Source organism: Capricornis sumatraensis, chromosome 16, assembly GCF_032405125.1.
Source record: "Capricornis sumatraensis isolate serow.1 chromosome 16, serow.2, whole genome shotgun sequence".
NCBI classification, from domain to species: domain Eukaryota; kingdom Metazoa; phylum Chordata; class Mammalia; order Artiodactyla; family Bovidae; genus Capricornis; species Capricornis sumatraensis.
In genome coordinates this window covers 24,087,885-24,101,390 of record NC_091084.1, presented here as the reverse complement: position 1 = coordinate 24,101,390, position 13,506 = coordinate 24,087,885, and the positions used below count along the sequence as shown (strand labels likewise).

The window sequence follows — 13,506 nt, the reverse complement described above, 5'->3', positions numbered from 1 at the left end:
AAATAATCATACTGCAAAATATACACCAATGAATTATTAATATTAGTAAGAGATAATAATTCAAATTCTATAGTTGATCAAACAATAGAATGCAATTTCCATCAACATCCTAACTATCTTTTTGTGGAACTTGGCAAATTGATTCTAAAATTTACATGGAAATGCCAAGGGTCAAAAATAGATAAGACACTCTTGCAGAAAGACAAACTAAAACGATTTGATCTACTGGATGTTAAGACTTATACAATTATCATAATTAAGATAGTGAGGTAATTAAGGCATTATAGCTAAGATGGGATTAAATAAAAAACAACAGTTAGGCTAATAGAATATAATAGAGAGCCCAGAAACAGACCCAAGTATACACAGATAGCTGATTTATATTAAAAATGGCTTTGAAGAGCAGTGAAGAAAGTATGGTCTTTTTAATAACTAATATGGGGACAACTGGATAGCCATACAGAAATAAACAAAACTTAGTCACTACCTAACATCATGTACAACATAAATTCCATATTCATACCTGTTTCAAAAAATAATGAAGGTTTGGGAGATAATATATGAGAGACAGTTCCCATATATTACATTGTCATCTTTAATAGGAGATTTAAAAAAAAAAAAAAGGAAAGTACTGATGTTAAGACTATTGCCTCCCAGTGTTCACCAACCCTAAAGTATTCACAATCTTTTCTCAATTGTAGCCAGTTCCTCACAATGAAAGACCCATCTTAAACTGGCTGAGTCATCCCAAATTCCTAGAAGTATCCTACCCTAACATCACCTTTCTGAATATTACCAAGATTGTGTCAAGCTGAGGTTATTCCTTGTCACAGGTTTAATAAACAACTCATCTTTGCCTGATCAGCAGTTTTCTTTGGCGATCTTTATCAGGGAGTCAAAAATTGACAGTCTTTATCTTTTTCAGATGTAAACTGAAATATTTATAGATGAAATTATATAACTTCAGAGAAAAATTTAAAAATAGAGAAAGTAAATAGGGATAGATAAGCTTGGTCATCGATTGTTGAAGCTGGGTAATGGTACATGTGAGTTCATTATACTATTCTGTCTAGTTTTTTATGTTTCAAATTTTCCATATTAATAAAAATAGTTATATTTCTTCTTCTAGTCCTTAAGAGGGTGACAGTCAATATAACTTATCTGACCATGACTACCAGGCCCACATCCAGAAAGCATCTAGCCAAATGTAGCCTAAGTCAGGATGGACTTTGCAGCTCTGCCCTTCACGCAAGGCAGGAAGAGCTGAGTGGTTGTAGATTTGAAAGAAATAACTCTTTGCAATGCTGTCCTACAACACCTGTAATGTAGACTAAGAGTAAATATACTTAAATTTGACATTTAAATCTTGGTTTAAAAAAGTGGGGGTAGAGAATATTTGTTGGGCTTTATTTATTCAGAGAGTAAAACTGTGCTATAGTCAGCTAAATTCTTAGTTGTGCTTAGAAATGGGCTCCCTCCTACATTCTACACTGGAAAAATGAAACTTATTCTTAGAATCATGGACTCTGAAACCGGCAGTTACTAGGATTCCACACACACACAGAGTGATGATCAGTTTGAGGCTTTGAATAACTACTCATGTAAGTTGACTTTTCTGTGCATTTGTATGGAGGAGGAACCAGCTCAGGTTGATGTCCTGGGAACCAGTGAGGCTCTCGCTTAAACCCTGAGGGAATAGAAAAGAGGAGTCTTAGTAAGTAATCTCTTCGTTATTTCTGAGCGAATATACAGTGAAACCTGCCAGAACTGAGAAAAGAGAGAAATCATTCACTCTTTTAAGTTTTCTTTGTGTTCCTCCTGAGGCTATAAGAATTAAAAAGAATAGATCACCTACTATGGGTTGAAAGTGGCCTTCTGTTGTTGTAGCTTGTATCATATGTTGTTTCAAAGTAGTGTCCAAACTGGAAAGAAAAGGTAGTAGTTTCAAAATATAGGAGTCTATAGCCAAAGCTGAGAAATAAAGGACACAATGGCATAAATAAATTCTAGCAGGCTCTGTAATATTTTAGCTTGGCTAGAGATCTATACATGTCATTAACCTATATCCTACCAATCTTTATATCCTGTGTCTGTTTGTTTAGGAGATTTCAGGGCAAGATGAAGATAAATGACAAATCTAGCTGGCAGGGACCAGAGGAGAAACTAACCTGAATTAGAAGACATTATATAAATATTTCTGTAGACTAATTAAGTCCAAAGAAAAGCAAGAGAAAAAGCATGATACTCATCCTTTTATTACCTTGTGGTTGTTTAGTAGCTAAGTTGTGTCCAACTCTTTGTAACCTGATGGACTATAGCCCGCCAGGCTCCCCTGTCCATGGGATTTCCCAGGCAAGAATACTAGAGTGGGTTGCCATTTCCTTCTTCAGGGTATCTTCCCGACCCAGGGACTGAACCCGTGTCTCCTGCCTGGCAGGCAGATTCTTTACCACCGAGCCACCTGGGAAGCCTTACAATAGCATAATATTCAGCTTGATAGTAAAGTGGGATAAGTGTTCCACCTGAGGACTGTTGCCCTCTTCCAACCATTCACTCAACAGAAGCCTGAAAGATCTCAGCATTGGAAGTTATCAGATTCCTGTTTCTCAAATGGCCATTGGTATTTCTTTTGCTAACAGAAGAAAACAAAGAAGAGAAAGTTCAATTACCTGGGAAGGCAAGGGTTTTGGTTGCACGATATTCTTTAGGTCATATCTTTCCTGGTTCCAGTTGCCCATCAGGGTACGGTTTGAATAGGCATCTTCATTAGTATTGCATCTCCATCCATACTGGAAAAACTTGGACTTATTATTCCAGTCCGTCCACACTTCAGCATGGCCATCTGCATTAATGAGGCTGCCATAGTGCGGGTTTGTAAGGAAACAGGCAAGGACCTGTCTCTGGGAAAATGTGGCAATAGAAAAGTTTGTTGCACAAACCAGAGAGCAGAAAACACATCCCCATCCCTTTCTTGTCCTTGGCCAAGCATAAGTACACCTTCTAAAGATCTACTCTTTCCTCTCAGTTTAATAATTGTCATCCTGTTTCCTTCCAAGTTCATAAATCCTTTGACCTACCCTCTCAATCAGCAGTAGTAGATGACTAAATAGATTAAATGCACCCCCTCCCTCAGAAGGCAAGAGAACTTCAGTACCCTAATACTACTGGAGAACTAGAAAATATTCTGGTGATTTTGAGGTGTAAGAATTTAAGGACTAAGTACTGCTATCTTCAAAGAGAAGAGAGAGAAGTGAGAGCTGGATAACTAGATAACACGACAGATCAATGATCAACAAATGATGGTTTCCTTCCTTTGGGCCCAGCTCAAATGCCATATCTTAGGATACAGCGTTCCCTTTTCATGATGCCTTACCTCAAGTTAACTTCTCTCAATTGTCTCACACAGAACTTTATCTTCACGCTTTTATATATCCATAACTTTATACCACGTTAGAGTTCTTCAAGGAAGTGTGGAATCTTTTACACTTAAACACGCATCCCTTGAGGACAAGACCTGTTGCTTTTTCATTACTGCACCCCCTCCCTCTGTATACCCTCCCAATCAATAGTAATTTGCACATACAAGATGACCAATGTCAGAATTTCAATTTTTTTGTTAAGGAATCAAAAGCCTAACCATTTCTAACTTTGGTTAAAAGTTCAGTCTGGTCCCTTGGCTTAGGAGCAAGATAATACCTTCTCTGAAGATGAATACTTTGAAGTTGAGGAGCTTGTGTTTGAAGATTTTATAGCAGAGTAACAGCAAACCTTACTCTGACGTTCCATATTCTTTAAAACAAGAGATGACACTAAACCTGGCCTTCCCAGTTCTCCAGGCAAAGGAAGAATTTCGATCGCCCAGATCACCAGCTGGCCATGATTTGGTAGTCATCACCCACCCACCTTTCCAGCTAGAGATAAAGCCAACACTAAGTTTAAAGGTAACTGCCCGCACATCATGGGCCTTTGTGAAGACAGATGCATGCACTTATGTCAACAAACAACAGCATGACGACTAAGAGCAGTTGGCCCCACAAAGTCCTCAGGCCAAGTACTCAGATGACATTGTTCCTGGGGCTGTTAAGGATAGACATCCCCACCCACTTAGTTGTCCAAACCTGAAAACTGGAGCTTATGTTTGACTCTCGGTCTCTCTTTGAACTCCCTTACATCTATTCAATCACTCCTGCTGCTGCTGCTGCTGCTGCTGCTGCTAAGTCGCTTCAGTCGTGTCCGACTCTGTGCGACCTCATAGACGGCAGCCCACCAGGCTCCCACATCCCTGGGATTCTCCAGGCAAGAACGCTAGGTCTTGTTGATTTTTCAATCAGTGCACTACCTACCCTCCATCTCCACTACCAAGTTTCAATTCAGATCACTATCAGCCCTAGTCTCCATTACTGCAGTAACCTTCTATCTGGACTCCTTGCCACCAACCTGTTCTTCTTCTATTCTTTCTCCATAGGAAAGCAGAATTTTTGAAAATGAAAATCTAATTGTGTCACCTTCTACTTAAAAATCTTTCAGTGGCTGGCCACTGTTTTCAGAATAAGGTTCAGGCTGTAAAAAAAAATGCCTATATGAACTGGTCTCTGCTTTTCAGTCTCATCTTATCCACTCTCCCTCAAATCACATTTCAGTCAAACTCAGCTACTGTGTTTTCCCATCATGCTTTTGCATTTATTGTTACTTCTGCCTTTTCAGTCCTCCTGACTCAGGTAAGGTGTAGTCCCCCCCACTCCCCTTAGCTTTCAACTCAGGTGCACTTCATCCACAAAATCTTTCCACTTCATCCCCAAACTTGGTCCCCTTCAGTGTGTTCCTCAGCGACCTGAATTACTCCATTTATAGTACTGCATCTCACTAAATCAGAATTGTCTCTTTTGCTGTGCATCCTCCACCACATTACAAGCTCAGAGAAGTCATAGGCCACATCCTGTTCCTCCATATATCGAACGGCCTTCATAGGCCTGGGGTATAACACTCAACACTTCTTCAATGCATAAAAGGTAGGGGAAAGAAGCACCTGGAAAAACTCCGAATAACAATGATAATCGGTTGCAGTCATTTCAGATGAGATGAAGGCTGTTACAAAATCCTCTGAGTCAGGATGCAGAACACAGCACCATCTCTCCTCGGCCTCAGCCCGGCCCTGCTTCGTTCACCCAGAACTCACTTCGACCTGTCTGAACACACCCCCCCCCCCACCCTCGCCCCCAACCCCCCGAAGCTAGTGACTCCTCAAAGCCTCAAGCTTTGAAGTCGCTTAGGGCCGCCCTTGGGCTCAAAAGCATTTAACACTTCCGATGGGGTTAGGGAGTGAGGGGATTGGGTGGCCGGTGTCTCGCTCTTGCTCTCATGGCTATTTTCCTACTCGGGACGTCGCCGCCCCGGTTTGTCAAGACAACCAGACGCTGTGACGCGTCATCAACCAGCTACGCGTGAAGAGGTGGGGCCACAAGAGAATCGCGAAGGAAGTGACGTAAAAAAAGAGCGCCTCGAATAACTTGAGACGGGAGCACGTGGGGGCCATGGCCCCGCGGCGCCTCCTGTTGGTTGGGGAAGGGAATTTCTCTTTTGCCGTCGCTCTGAGTGAGACCCTGGATCCAAACACGAGTCTAACCGCCACCTGTCCCCAGCGCTCAGCGGACCTGGCCCGGGATCTGGTGGCCCGAGAGAACATACAGCGCCTGCGCGAGCGAGGTAGCGAAGCCCCGCCCTCCGCGAAGCCCCGCCCAGCTGTGGCGCCCCTCGAAGTGGAAAGGGTGGGAATAGTGGGGATTCAGGGAACTTGGCCGTTGCTCTTGGTCTTCCCCGGGGCTTCCCAGGTGGCTCTAGTGGTAAAACACCCGCCTGCCAATGCAAGAGTCGTAAGAGATGCGGGTTCTTAAGAGATCCCTGGGTGGGGAAGATCCCCTGGAGAAGGGCATGGCACCCCTCTGCAGTATCCTTACCTGGAGAATCACATGGACAGAGGACCCTAGCCGGCTGCAGTCCATAGGGTCTCAAAGAGTCTGACTGGACCAAAGCGACTTAGCACACACGCACTTCATCTTCCCATGGACATTGACAGACAGCCTGCTGTGTGCCTGGACTTGGGCTGTTTTGCACTTCGTGTTGGGGAGGGTTTTTCTCTCGTTCCAAGGCTTTATCACATCCTCCTGTCTATATTTCATGCCAGGTAATGAGGTACGCTTCGGTGTGGACTGCACCCACCTGGCAGATGCCTTTGAACCACAAGACAGAGAATTTGATCGAATTTATTTTAACTTTCCGCACTGTGGGCGCAAAGCTGGAGTAGCTAAGAACAGGGAACTGCTTGCCAAGTTTTTCCGGAGGTGAGGAGAGCTGAGCACTCAGGAGTGAAATGTTTAAGATGTACATTGCCACTCAGACATGTTAGTTTGGGAAATAGGACTTACAAGAGAACGTGTTGCTCCAAAGGAACCCAGTCTAGTTGGAGAGGCAGGCATTTAACCCTAAATGCTAAGTACAAGTGCAAACATGTACTGTTGGGCCAGAAAAGGGAGGATCACCTATTTTTGATAATGCAAAATGATAGTAGCCAGTACAAACTAATTTAGGAGACGAACTATCTGCATTCAAATCCCCACCCACCACTTAATAGCTTTGTGGTTTTTGTGATTGTTTACCTGATCCTTATTTGCTTTTGCTTCCTCATCCATAAACTGAAGATATTAACACAACTACCTCATAAAATTATTGTGAACTTAAAAGTGCTTTATACTATTATACCAAAACATGAAACATAGTTATCATGAAACTTTGCACAGAGGCAGTATTTTAAGTTAGTATTTGAAGTACAAGTAAAACTTTAACAAGCAGGAGGAGAGTGAAAAGAACAGCTTTCTAAATGGGAAAGAACAGCCTGATCACTGAATCACATATAGTAATTTTATAGACATTGATTTTTCAATGAAATATAGGTGAACAATAGAAATGTGAAGCTGGATAGCTTTCTGGTCAGCCACTAATATTAGTTATGAGTTGAGCATTGAATTTAAATTCTTACTTACTTCCAGCTCCTTTCTTTTACGTTTGAAGTCTTAATAGATCTTTACAAATAGATATGATTGGATTTTAATTATCTCACAGACAAACCATGTGTATACAGCTAACTCCTGCTTGTTTCTGGTAAATGATTGGTGTTTCCTTATCCCCATTAGCTGTGCAGATGTGCTTGCCGAGGACGGAGAAGTCCACGTGGCATTGTGTAGAGGACAAGGTGGGACTCCTGCTGATAAGCCAATGAGAGAATGGCACAACAGTTGGCAAGTGGTTGCTATGGCCGCTCTGGGGGGATTCATTTTAAGTGATGTGCATCCCTTCAACTGTGAGGCTGTGCCAGGTTACAGGTGCACTGGATATAGGTAGGTAATAACAGATCTCAGCTTTTTCCATCTCTCTCACTAATGATAAAAAAAATCCCATTGACACTTTTTCTTGCTAGTTTCTTGATTCAGCCTTTAGGAATAATTGCTTTCTTTAATAGTGACAGACTTAATAACTGCTGTTTTGCCAGGAGTCAAGATAAGTCCTTTCATATAGAAGGTGCCTTGAACCATATCTTCACCCAGAGCTTACCCTTTGAAAGTTTGCAACCAAGAATCTCCAGGATCAAACTGGGTGGCCAGTGGTTTTCTTTTCTGGAACCAGAAGTACTTGTAGGAAAACTGAACAGGTAACCTGATTTTACCAGAAGCTTCTGTCTCTAGTTGTATCCCGATTGACTTAATAATCAGGCAGTCATACATTGAATGGATGCTAGATTAATTGTTAATGATGTTGTGCTGTGAATACTTATAAGTCTGGCCCACACAGTCTCTTTATAATTAAAAATTTTCGTATTATCTGCAAATATCTTATGATATCACTTATATGTGAAATCTAAAAAAAAGGGGTACAAAACAAATAGTTACAGATGCAGAAGACAAACTTATGGTTACAAAGGGTCGAGGGGTATAAACTTGGAGATTGGGGCTGACTTACACATATCTCTATATATAAAATAGATAACTAATAAGGGCCTATTATATAGCGCAAGGAACTCTACTCAGTACTCTGTAATGGCCTATATAGAAAAAGAATCTAAAAAAAGAGTGGATATATGGGACTTCCCAGGTGGTGTTAGTGGTAAGGAATCCATCTGCTAATACAGAAGATGCAAGAATCATGATTTCGATCCCTGGGTTGGAAAGATCCTCTGGAGTAGGAAATGGCAACTCATTCCAGTACTCTTGCCTGGAAATCCCCTGGATAGAGGAGCCTGGTGGGCTACAGTCCATGGGGCTGCAAAGAGTCAAGACACAACTGAGCACAGCACAGCCTATGTATATGTATAACTGATTTGTACGTGTGAAACTAAAAGCAATATTTTAAATCAACTGTAAATGGCACCCCACTCCAGTGTTCTTGCCTGGAAAATCCCATGGATGGAGGAGCCTGGTAGGCTGCAGTCCATGGGGTCGCTAAGAGTCGGATACGACTGAGCAACTTCACTTTCACTTTTTACTTTCATGCATTGGAGAAGGAAATGGCAACCCCCTCCAGTGTTCTTGCTTGGAGAGTACCAGGGGTGGAGGAGCCTGGTGGGCTGCTGTCTATGGGGTCACACAGAGTCGGACACGACTGAAGTGACTTAGCCGTAGCAGTATACTCCAGTAAATTTTTTAAAAAAATTATCATATTTTCAGGTATATTATAGGCTGTCAGAATTCTGAAACACATGCTATCTCTCTTTATAGTAGATGATTTCTTTGTTTCCTATCTGGATCAACTTAAGGATAATCCTTTTAATTCAGCTATTCTTTTAAATTCTAGCTACATTATCACTATTTATAATTTTAAGTTTTAAAAGCTATTTTTGTGTGTGTTTAAACAGGGGCTTCCTCGAAGCACCTTCATGTCATCCTATCAAGACCATAAATGAGAAACTCATTGCTGAATTGGGGAAAGCTTTCCCTCTAAAAAGGCTGAAGTGTTCTTCCCCTTTGCTGCCACAAGGAGACGCCAGCGTTCTCACATCCCACAACCCTGACATCCTATCAACTGCCTTTTGGGTTAGTCTCCATGAAGATAACTCAGATTTTGAGTCCCCGACTAGTGGGACGACACAAGACATGGAGGACTTTCTGGTGTCATTTTCAGAACTCAGCCTTCCCAACAGCCCTAGAAGAGACAGTAAGGAAGAAGCTCATGAAGGAATGCATGGCCAGGCCAAGGCCTGCCTTAGACCTTCTCTTCTGGTTCACAGCCAGGCTGTAATCCAAGCACCAGACTTTCTCCCTGGTTCTCTGCACATCCTCAGTGGACCTGTCTTTCAAAGGTGCTGCATCTCCCCTTTCGCAATGCCAGCATTTCACGAGACTTTGTATATCCTTGGATTTAATAAAAATCTGAAGGATAGCTGTCTTCAGTCACTACTGGATCATCTGAAGGGCATTCTAGACAACCTTCTGACCCAGACATGGCTGGAGGGCTCTGAGTGGAGCAGTTCAGTGGAATTTGTTTTTCAACCAACTGGGGAAAGATATATGATTACTGTGAAGTCTCAAAATTTTGGCCCAGATTGTGTTAAGGACCTGATTATTGGGTCTGTTACCACATCTGCTACAAGCGTGATACACAAAGACCAGTGTTTTTTGTGTGTGTCTATGAACTTGGACCTCTTAGCCATGCTTGTCTGGGGTATCTCTGATTGGAGGATGCTGTGGACCTCTGATAGTCGTTTCCTGAAGAATTTTGCCCCTGGAAAAATAGAACCCTTTAAAAGCTATTCCCTATATCCTCCATACTATGTGCATGATATTAGTTTTTGGTTAGATGAAAAGAAAAGATTTGATGAAGTCGAGTTTCACACTCTGGCCCGAGCAGTGTCCCAGGACACCGTTATATCCATACAATTCCTTAGTCGTTTTCAGCATCCAAAGACTGAACAGGTCAGCCTCTGCTATAGACTAACCTACCAGACCTGTGACAAGGCTCTGACCCAGCAACAGGTAGCATCAATGCAGTCCCAGCTTAGGAAAGAGATTCAGCAACGACTCCATGTGACACCTCGGTAGTTTAGTAAACTCATCTCTCCATAGTGATCCTTGTGGGTGTGGGTGGAAAAAGACCAATTTGTAAACTGTAGTTCTTTCTGGGCTTTTTGTTTGTCTTGTAAAACTCTACTTTTTAAAAGATTGGTTAATTGAGGGGCTTCCCTGGTAGTCCAGTGGTTAAGAATCCACCTCACAGTGCAGGGGACAAGGGTTTGATCCCTGGTCAGAGAACTAAGATCCCAGATGACTCAGAGCAACGAAGCCCTCATGCTGCAGCTACTGAGCTCTCACTCCAGAGCCTGTGTGCCACAACTAGAGAGTCTGAGCACTACAAGGAAAGATCCCGCGTGCCACAGTGAAGATCCTGAGTGCTGCAACTAAGACCTGATGCAGCCAAATAAAATTTTAAAAATGTAAAGATCGGTTGTTTGGCTCAAAAAATACCTGTGGCTCAGTCACTGAGACTGTAATGTGATTGGTGACCTTCAGAGGTATGCAATATTTTGATCATGAGTAATGACAGGGAAGGCAATGGCACCCCACTCCAGTACTTTTGCCTGGCAAATCCCATGGAGTGAGGAGCCTGGTAGGCTGCAGCCCATGGGGTCGCTAGGATTCGGACACACAACTGAGCGACTTTGACTTATCCCTTTCATGCATTGGAGAAGGAAATGGCAACCCACTCCAGTGTTCTTGCCTGGAGAATCCCAGGGATGGGGGAGCCTGGTGGGCTGCCGTCTATGGGGTCGCACAGAGTTGGACATGAGTGAAGCGACCTAGCAGCAGCAGCAGCAGTAATGACAGGGAAACAAACAAAACAGCATCTTAAACGCTAGATACTATCATTCTGAAGAGGCAGTAAAACTTGAGTGTCTCCCCAAATGTATTTATAAATAAATTTTATGCAATGTCAATTCCTCTTCCTTAACTCTACTATATCATCTCTAAATCAATTGAGAGTGGTTTTTAAAGTTAGACCATTTATTAGCTTGGTTAAGTTGCAAGTGCTTCATATTATTTTTGGTATCATCATATGTTTATTGTCTGGTTGACTGCTGTTCAAGCCATGGAAGTGAATAGGCGTCAGATTTAGAGTTCACATTTGGGTCTGTCTGACTCTAAAGCCCATGTTCTTTCTGCCACTTTCTGTTACTCTACTTTTCCTTCCTTGGATTTCAACAATAATCTCTCAACTGTGATTAACACTAAACTCTGCTCCCCTCGATTTTGGGGCTTTCTGTTGTATCTGTAAAGAACATTGGGAGATTGGCCCAGCCCAGGACTCTGCAGAATGGGGTGCCCTAATGTGAATTAATGTATGTTCCTATTAATACTAGGCTCTGCTGATTAGAATTATAGTGTAAACTCTGTGAAGGAAATAACTGTCTTACTTATTCTTTTTTTAAGTTTCTGTTTTTATTTTTTGTAACAAGTATAATTGATTTCAAATGTCATCTATTCTTGTATTTGGACAAGAGCTTGTGGAAAGGCAAGAACTGAAAGAAAGAAATTAGTTTATTATAATGCAAACAAAATATGATGGTGACCTGGACCTGGGTGGTAAAAAGCGGTTGGACTGGGAAATAATTCAAAGGACTTACTGATAAATATATGTGCACACACAAATATTTTGGAGTTAGAGAAATAAAGGAACCAAACAGAATCCCTTAGTTTTCTGATCCAAGCAACTAGGAGAATAGAAGTATCTTTAATTGGAGTGGGAAAACTGGCATGGGAGTAAGTTTAGGTAGAAGTCAAGGGGTCTCTTAAGGACACATGTATTGCTTGGCTCTCCACATAGACTAAGCTAATTGAGAGCAGAGGTGGCTCAGTGGTAAAGAATCCATCTGCCAATGCAGGAGAAGACTTGGGCTTGATCCCTGGGTTGGGAAGATACCCTGGAGAAGTAAGTGGCAACCCACTCCAGCATTCTTGCCTGGGAAATCCCAAGGACAGAGGAGCCTGGTGGACTGCAGTTCATGGGGTCACAAAGAGTCGGATATAACTTATTGACTGAGCATGCAAAAAAGGCGATGTGACTTCACAGTTTTCTTCCAACCCCAATAGTGCTTAGTATGCATGAAACCAAGCACGACCCTGCAGGGTCTTCCGGTGGTGAGATCCCTCCACCTCTTCCATGCCTGCCGCCTCTTGTTTGGAGAAAAGCGTTAGCCTCCTAGGCCTTTCCTGAGTTCCAAAGGTTTATTTTTTTGTTTGTTTTGGCCGCACAGCAGGTGGGGTCTTAATTCCTGAGACCAAGGGTAGAAGCCACGCCCCTTGCAGTTGAAGTGCAGAGTCTTCACCACGGGGCCGCCAGGGACGTCCACCAAAGAGCAGATTCGATGGAATGAGAAATGAGAATATCCAGAAACAAATCAGTCATGCGAGATAATAATAGTTTAGCTTTCAAAAAAAAGTACCTCTAGTTCCACCTCAAGGGCTATAGATAATATTTTGAGTCATATCCTTGTGCATTTTATTGATTCTAAACCCCCACCAGACGGAAGAAGTTAATTGTGTGTTGATCACCAGGACATAGACCCTAGGAGGTTTTTGAGGCTAACTCCTGAAACACCACCCTGTTAACGTCATCATCAACCAGTCAAGGATGTCCATGAGCTGATCATGAACATCTCAACTGTTTCTCTCACCTTGCCTTTAAAACACCTCCCTTAAAGGCTTGGGGTAGTTTAGGTCTTTTGAGCATGAGCTGCCCATTTTCCTTGCAATAAACACTGTACTTTGTTTCAACAAAGCCCAATTTTGGTACATTGACTTTTCCGTGGAGGTGGGCAGACCCACGTTTGGTTTGGATGACGAATCAGTTGACCTGGATCTTAAAACAAGGACAGGGATGTGATGGGATGTTTGTTAGGCAAGGAGGGCATGCCTTCCAGGCAGAGAGCATACATAAGCAGAGGTATGCTACTGCTAAGTCACTTTAGTCGTGGGCGACTCTGTGCGACCCCAAGGACGGCAGCCCACCAGGCTCCCCCGTCCCTGGGATTCTCCAGGCAATAACACTGGAGTGGGTTGCCATTTCCTTCTCCAATGCATGAGAGTGAAAAGTGAGGTATCAATAAGGAAATATCTGGGGTTCTTCACAGGCTAGTTAGTGGAAACATGAAGTGTTTGTATAGGAAAGTAGTGGGAGATGAGATTAGAAAAGTAGATTGTACCTGGAGTTAGTTCATGAAAGCCCAAGAATGCTGGAATAAGAAGTGTGTGTTTTATTTTGTAGGGGACAGGGAAAATCTGGTAATCTTTGATTAAGAAAGTGACACAGAGAAGTATTTTAGAAAGTTAATTGGACAGTGTTGCACAGCATCAATTTGAGATGGGAGATCCCTGTAAGGACGCTATTGTAGTAGTCTTGGGTAGAGTCAGGGAGGGGCCTGACTAGAGTGAAATGAAAAAGAGGTGGGTGTATGAGATATAGTTA

General features: G+C 42.5%; 2 protein-coding genes across 2 annotated transcripts; one reads left to right on the top strand and one right to left on the bottom strand.

The window, feature by feature from the left end:
* Positions 1 to 1,517: 1,517 nt before the first annotated feature.
* CFAP68 (cilia and flagella associated protein 68) lies at positions 1,518 to 5,068 on the bottom strand. Its single transcript, XM_068989397.1, has 4 exons — positions 5,027 to 5,068; positions 2,670 to 2,900; positions 1,856 to 1,922; positions 1,518 to 1,687 (listed from the first exon to the last, which is right to left on the bottom strand). Exons 1-4 carry the CDS (start codon positions 5,066 to 5,068, stop codon positions 1,518 to 1,520), a joined length of 510 nt encoding a protein of 169 aa, XP_068845498.1.
* Positions 5,069 to 5,531: 463 nt separating this feature from the next.
* Positions 5,532 to 10,133, top strand: FDXACB1 (ferredoxin-fold anticodon binding domain containing 1). Its single transcript, XM_068989331.1, has 5 exons — positions 5,532 to 5,703; positions 6,182 to 6,338; positions 7,188 to 7,391; positions 7,544 to 7,702; positions 8,903 to 10,133. The coding sequence occupies exons 1-5, from the start codon at positions 5,532 to 5,534 to the stop codon at positions 10,083 to 10,085; spliced, it is 1,875 nt and encodes a 624-aa protein (XP_068845432.1). The 3' UTR covers positions 10,086 to 10,133.
* Positions 10,134 to 13,506: the final 3,373 nt, after the last annotated feature.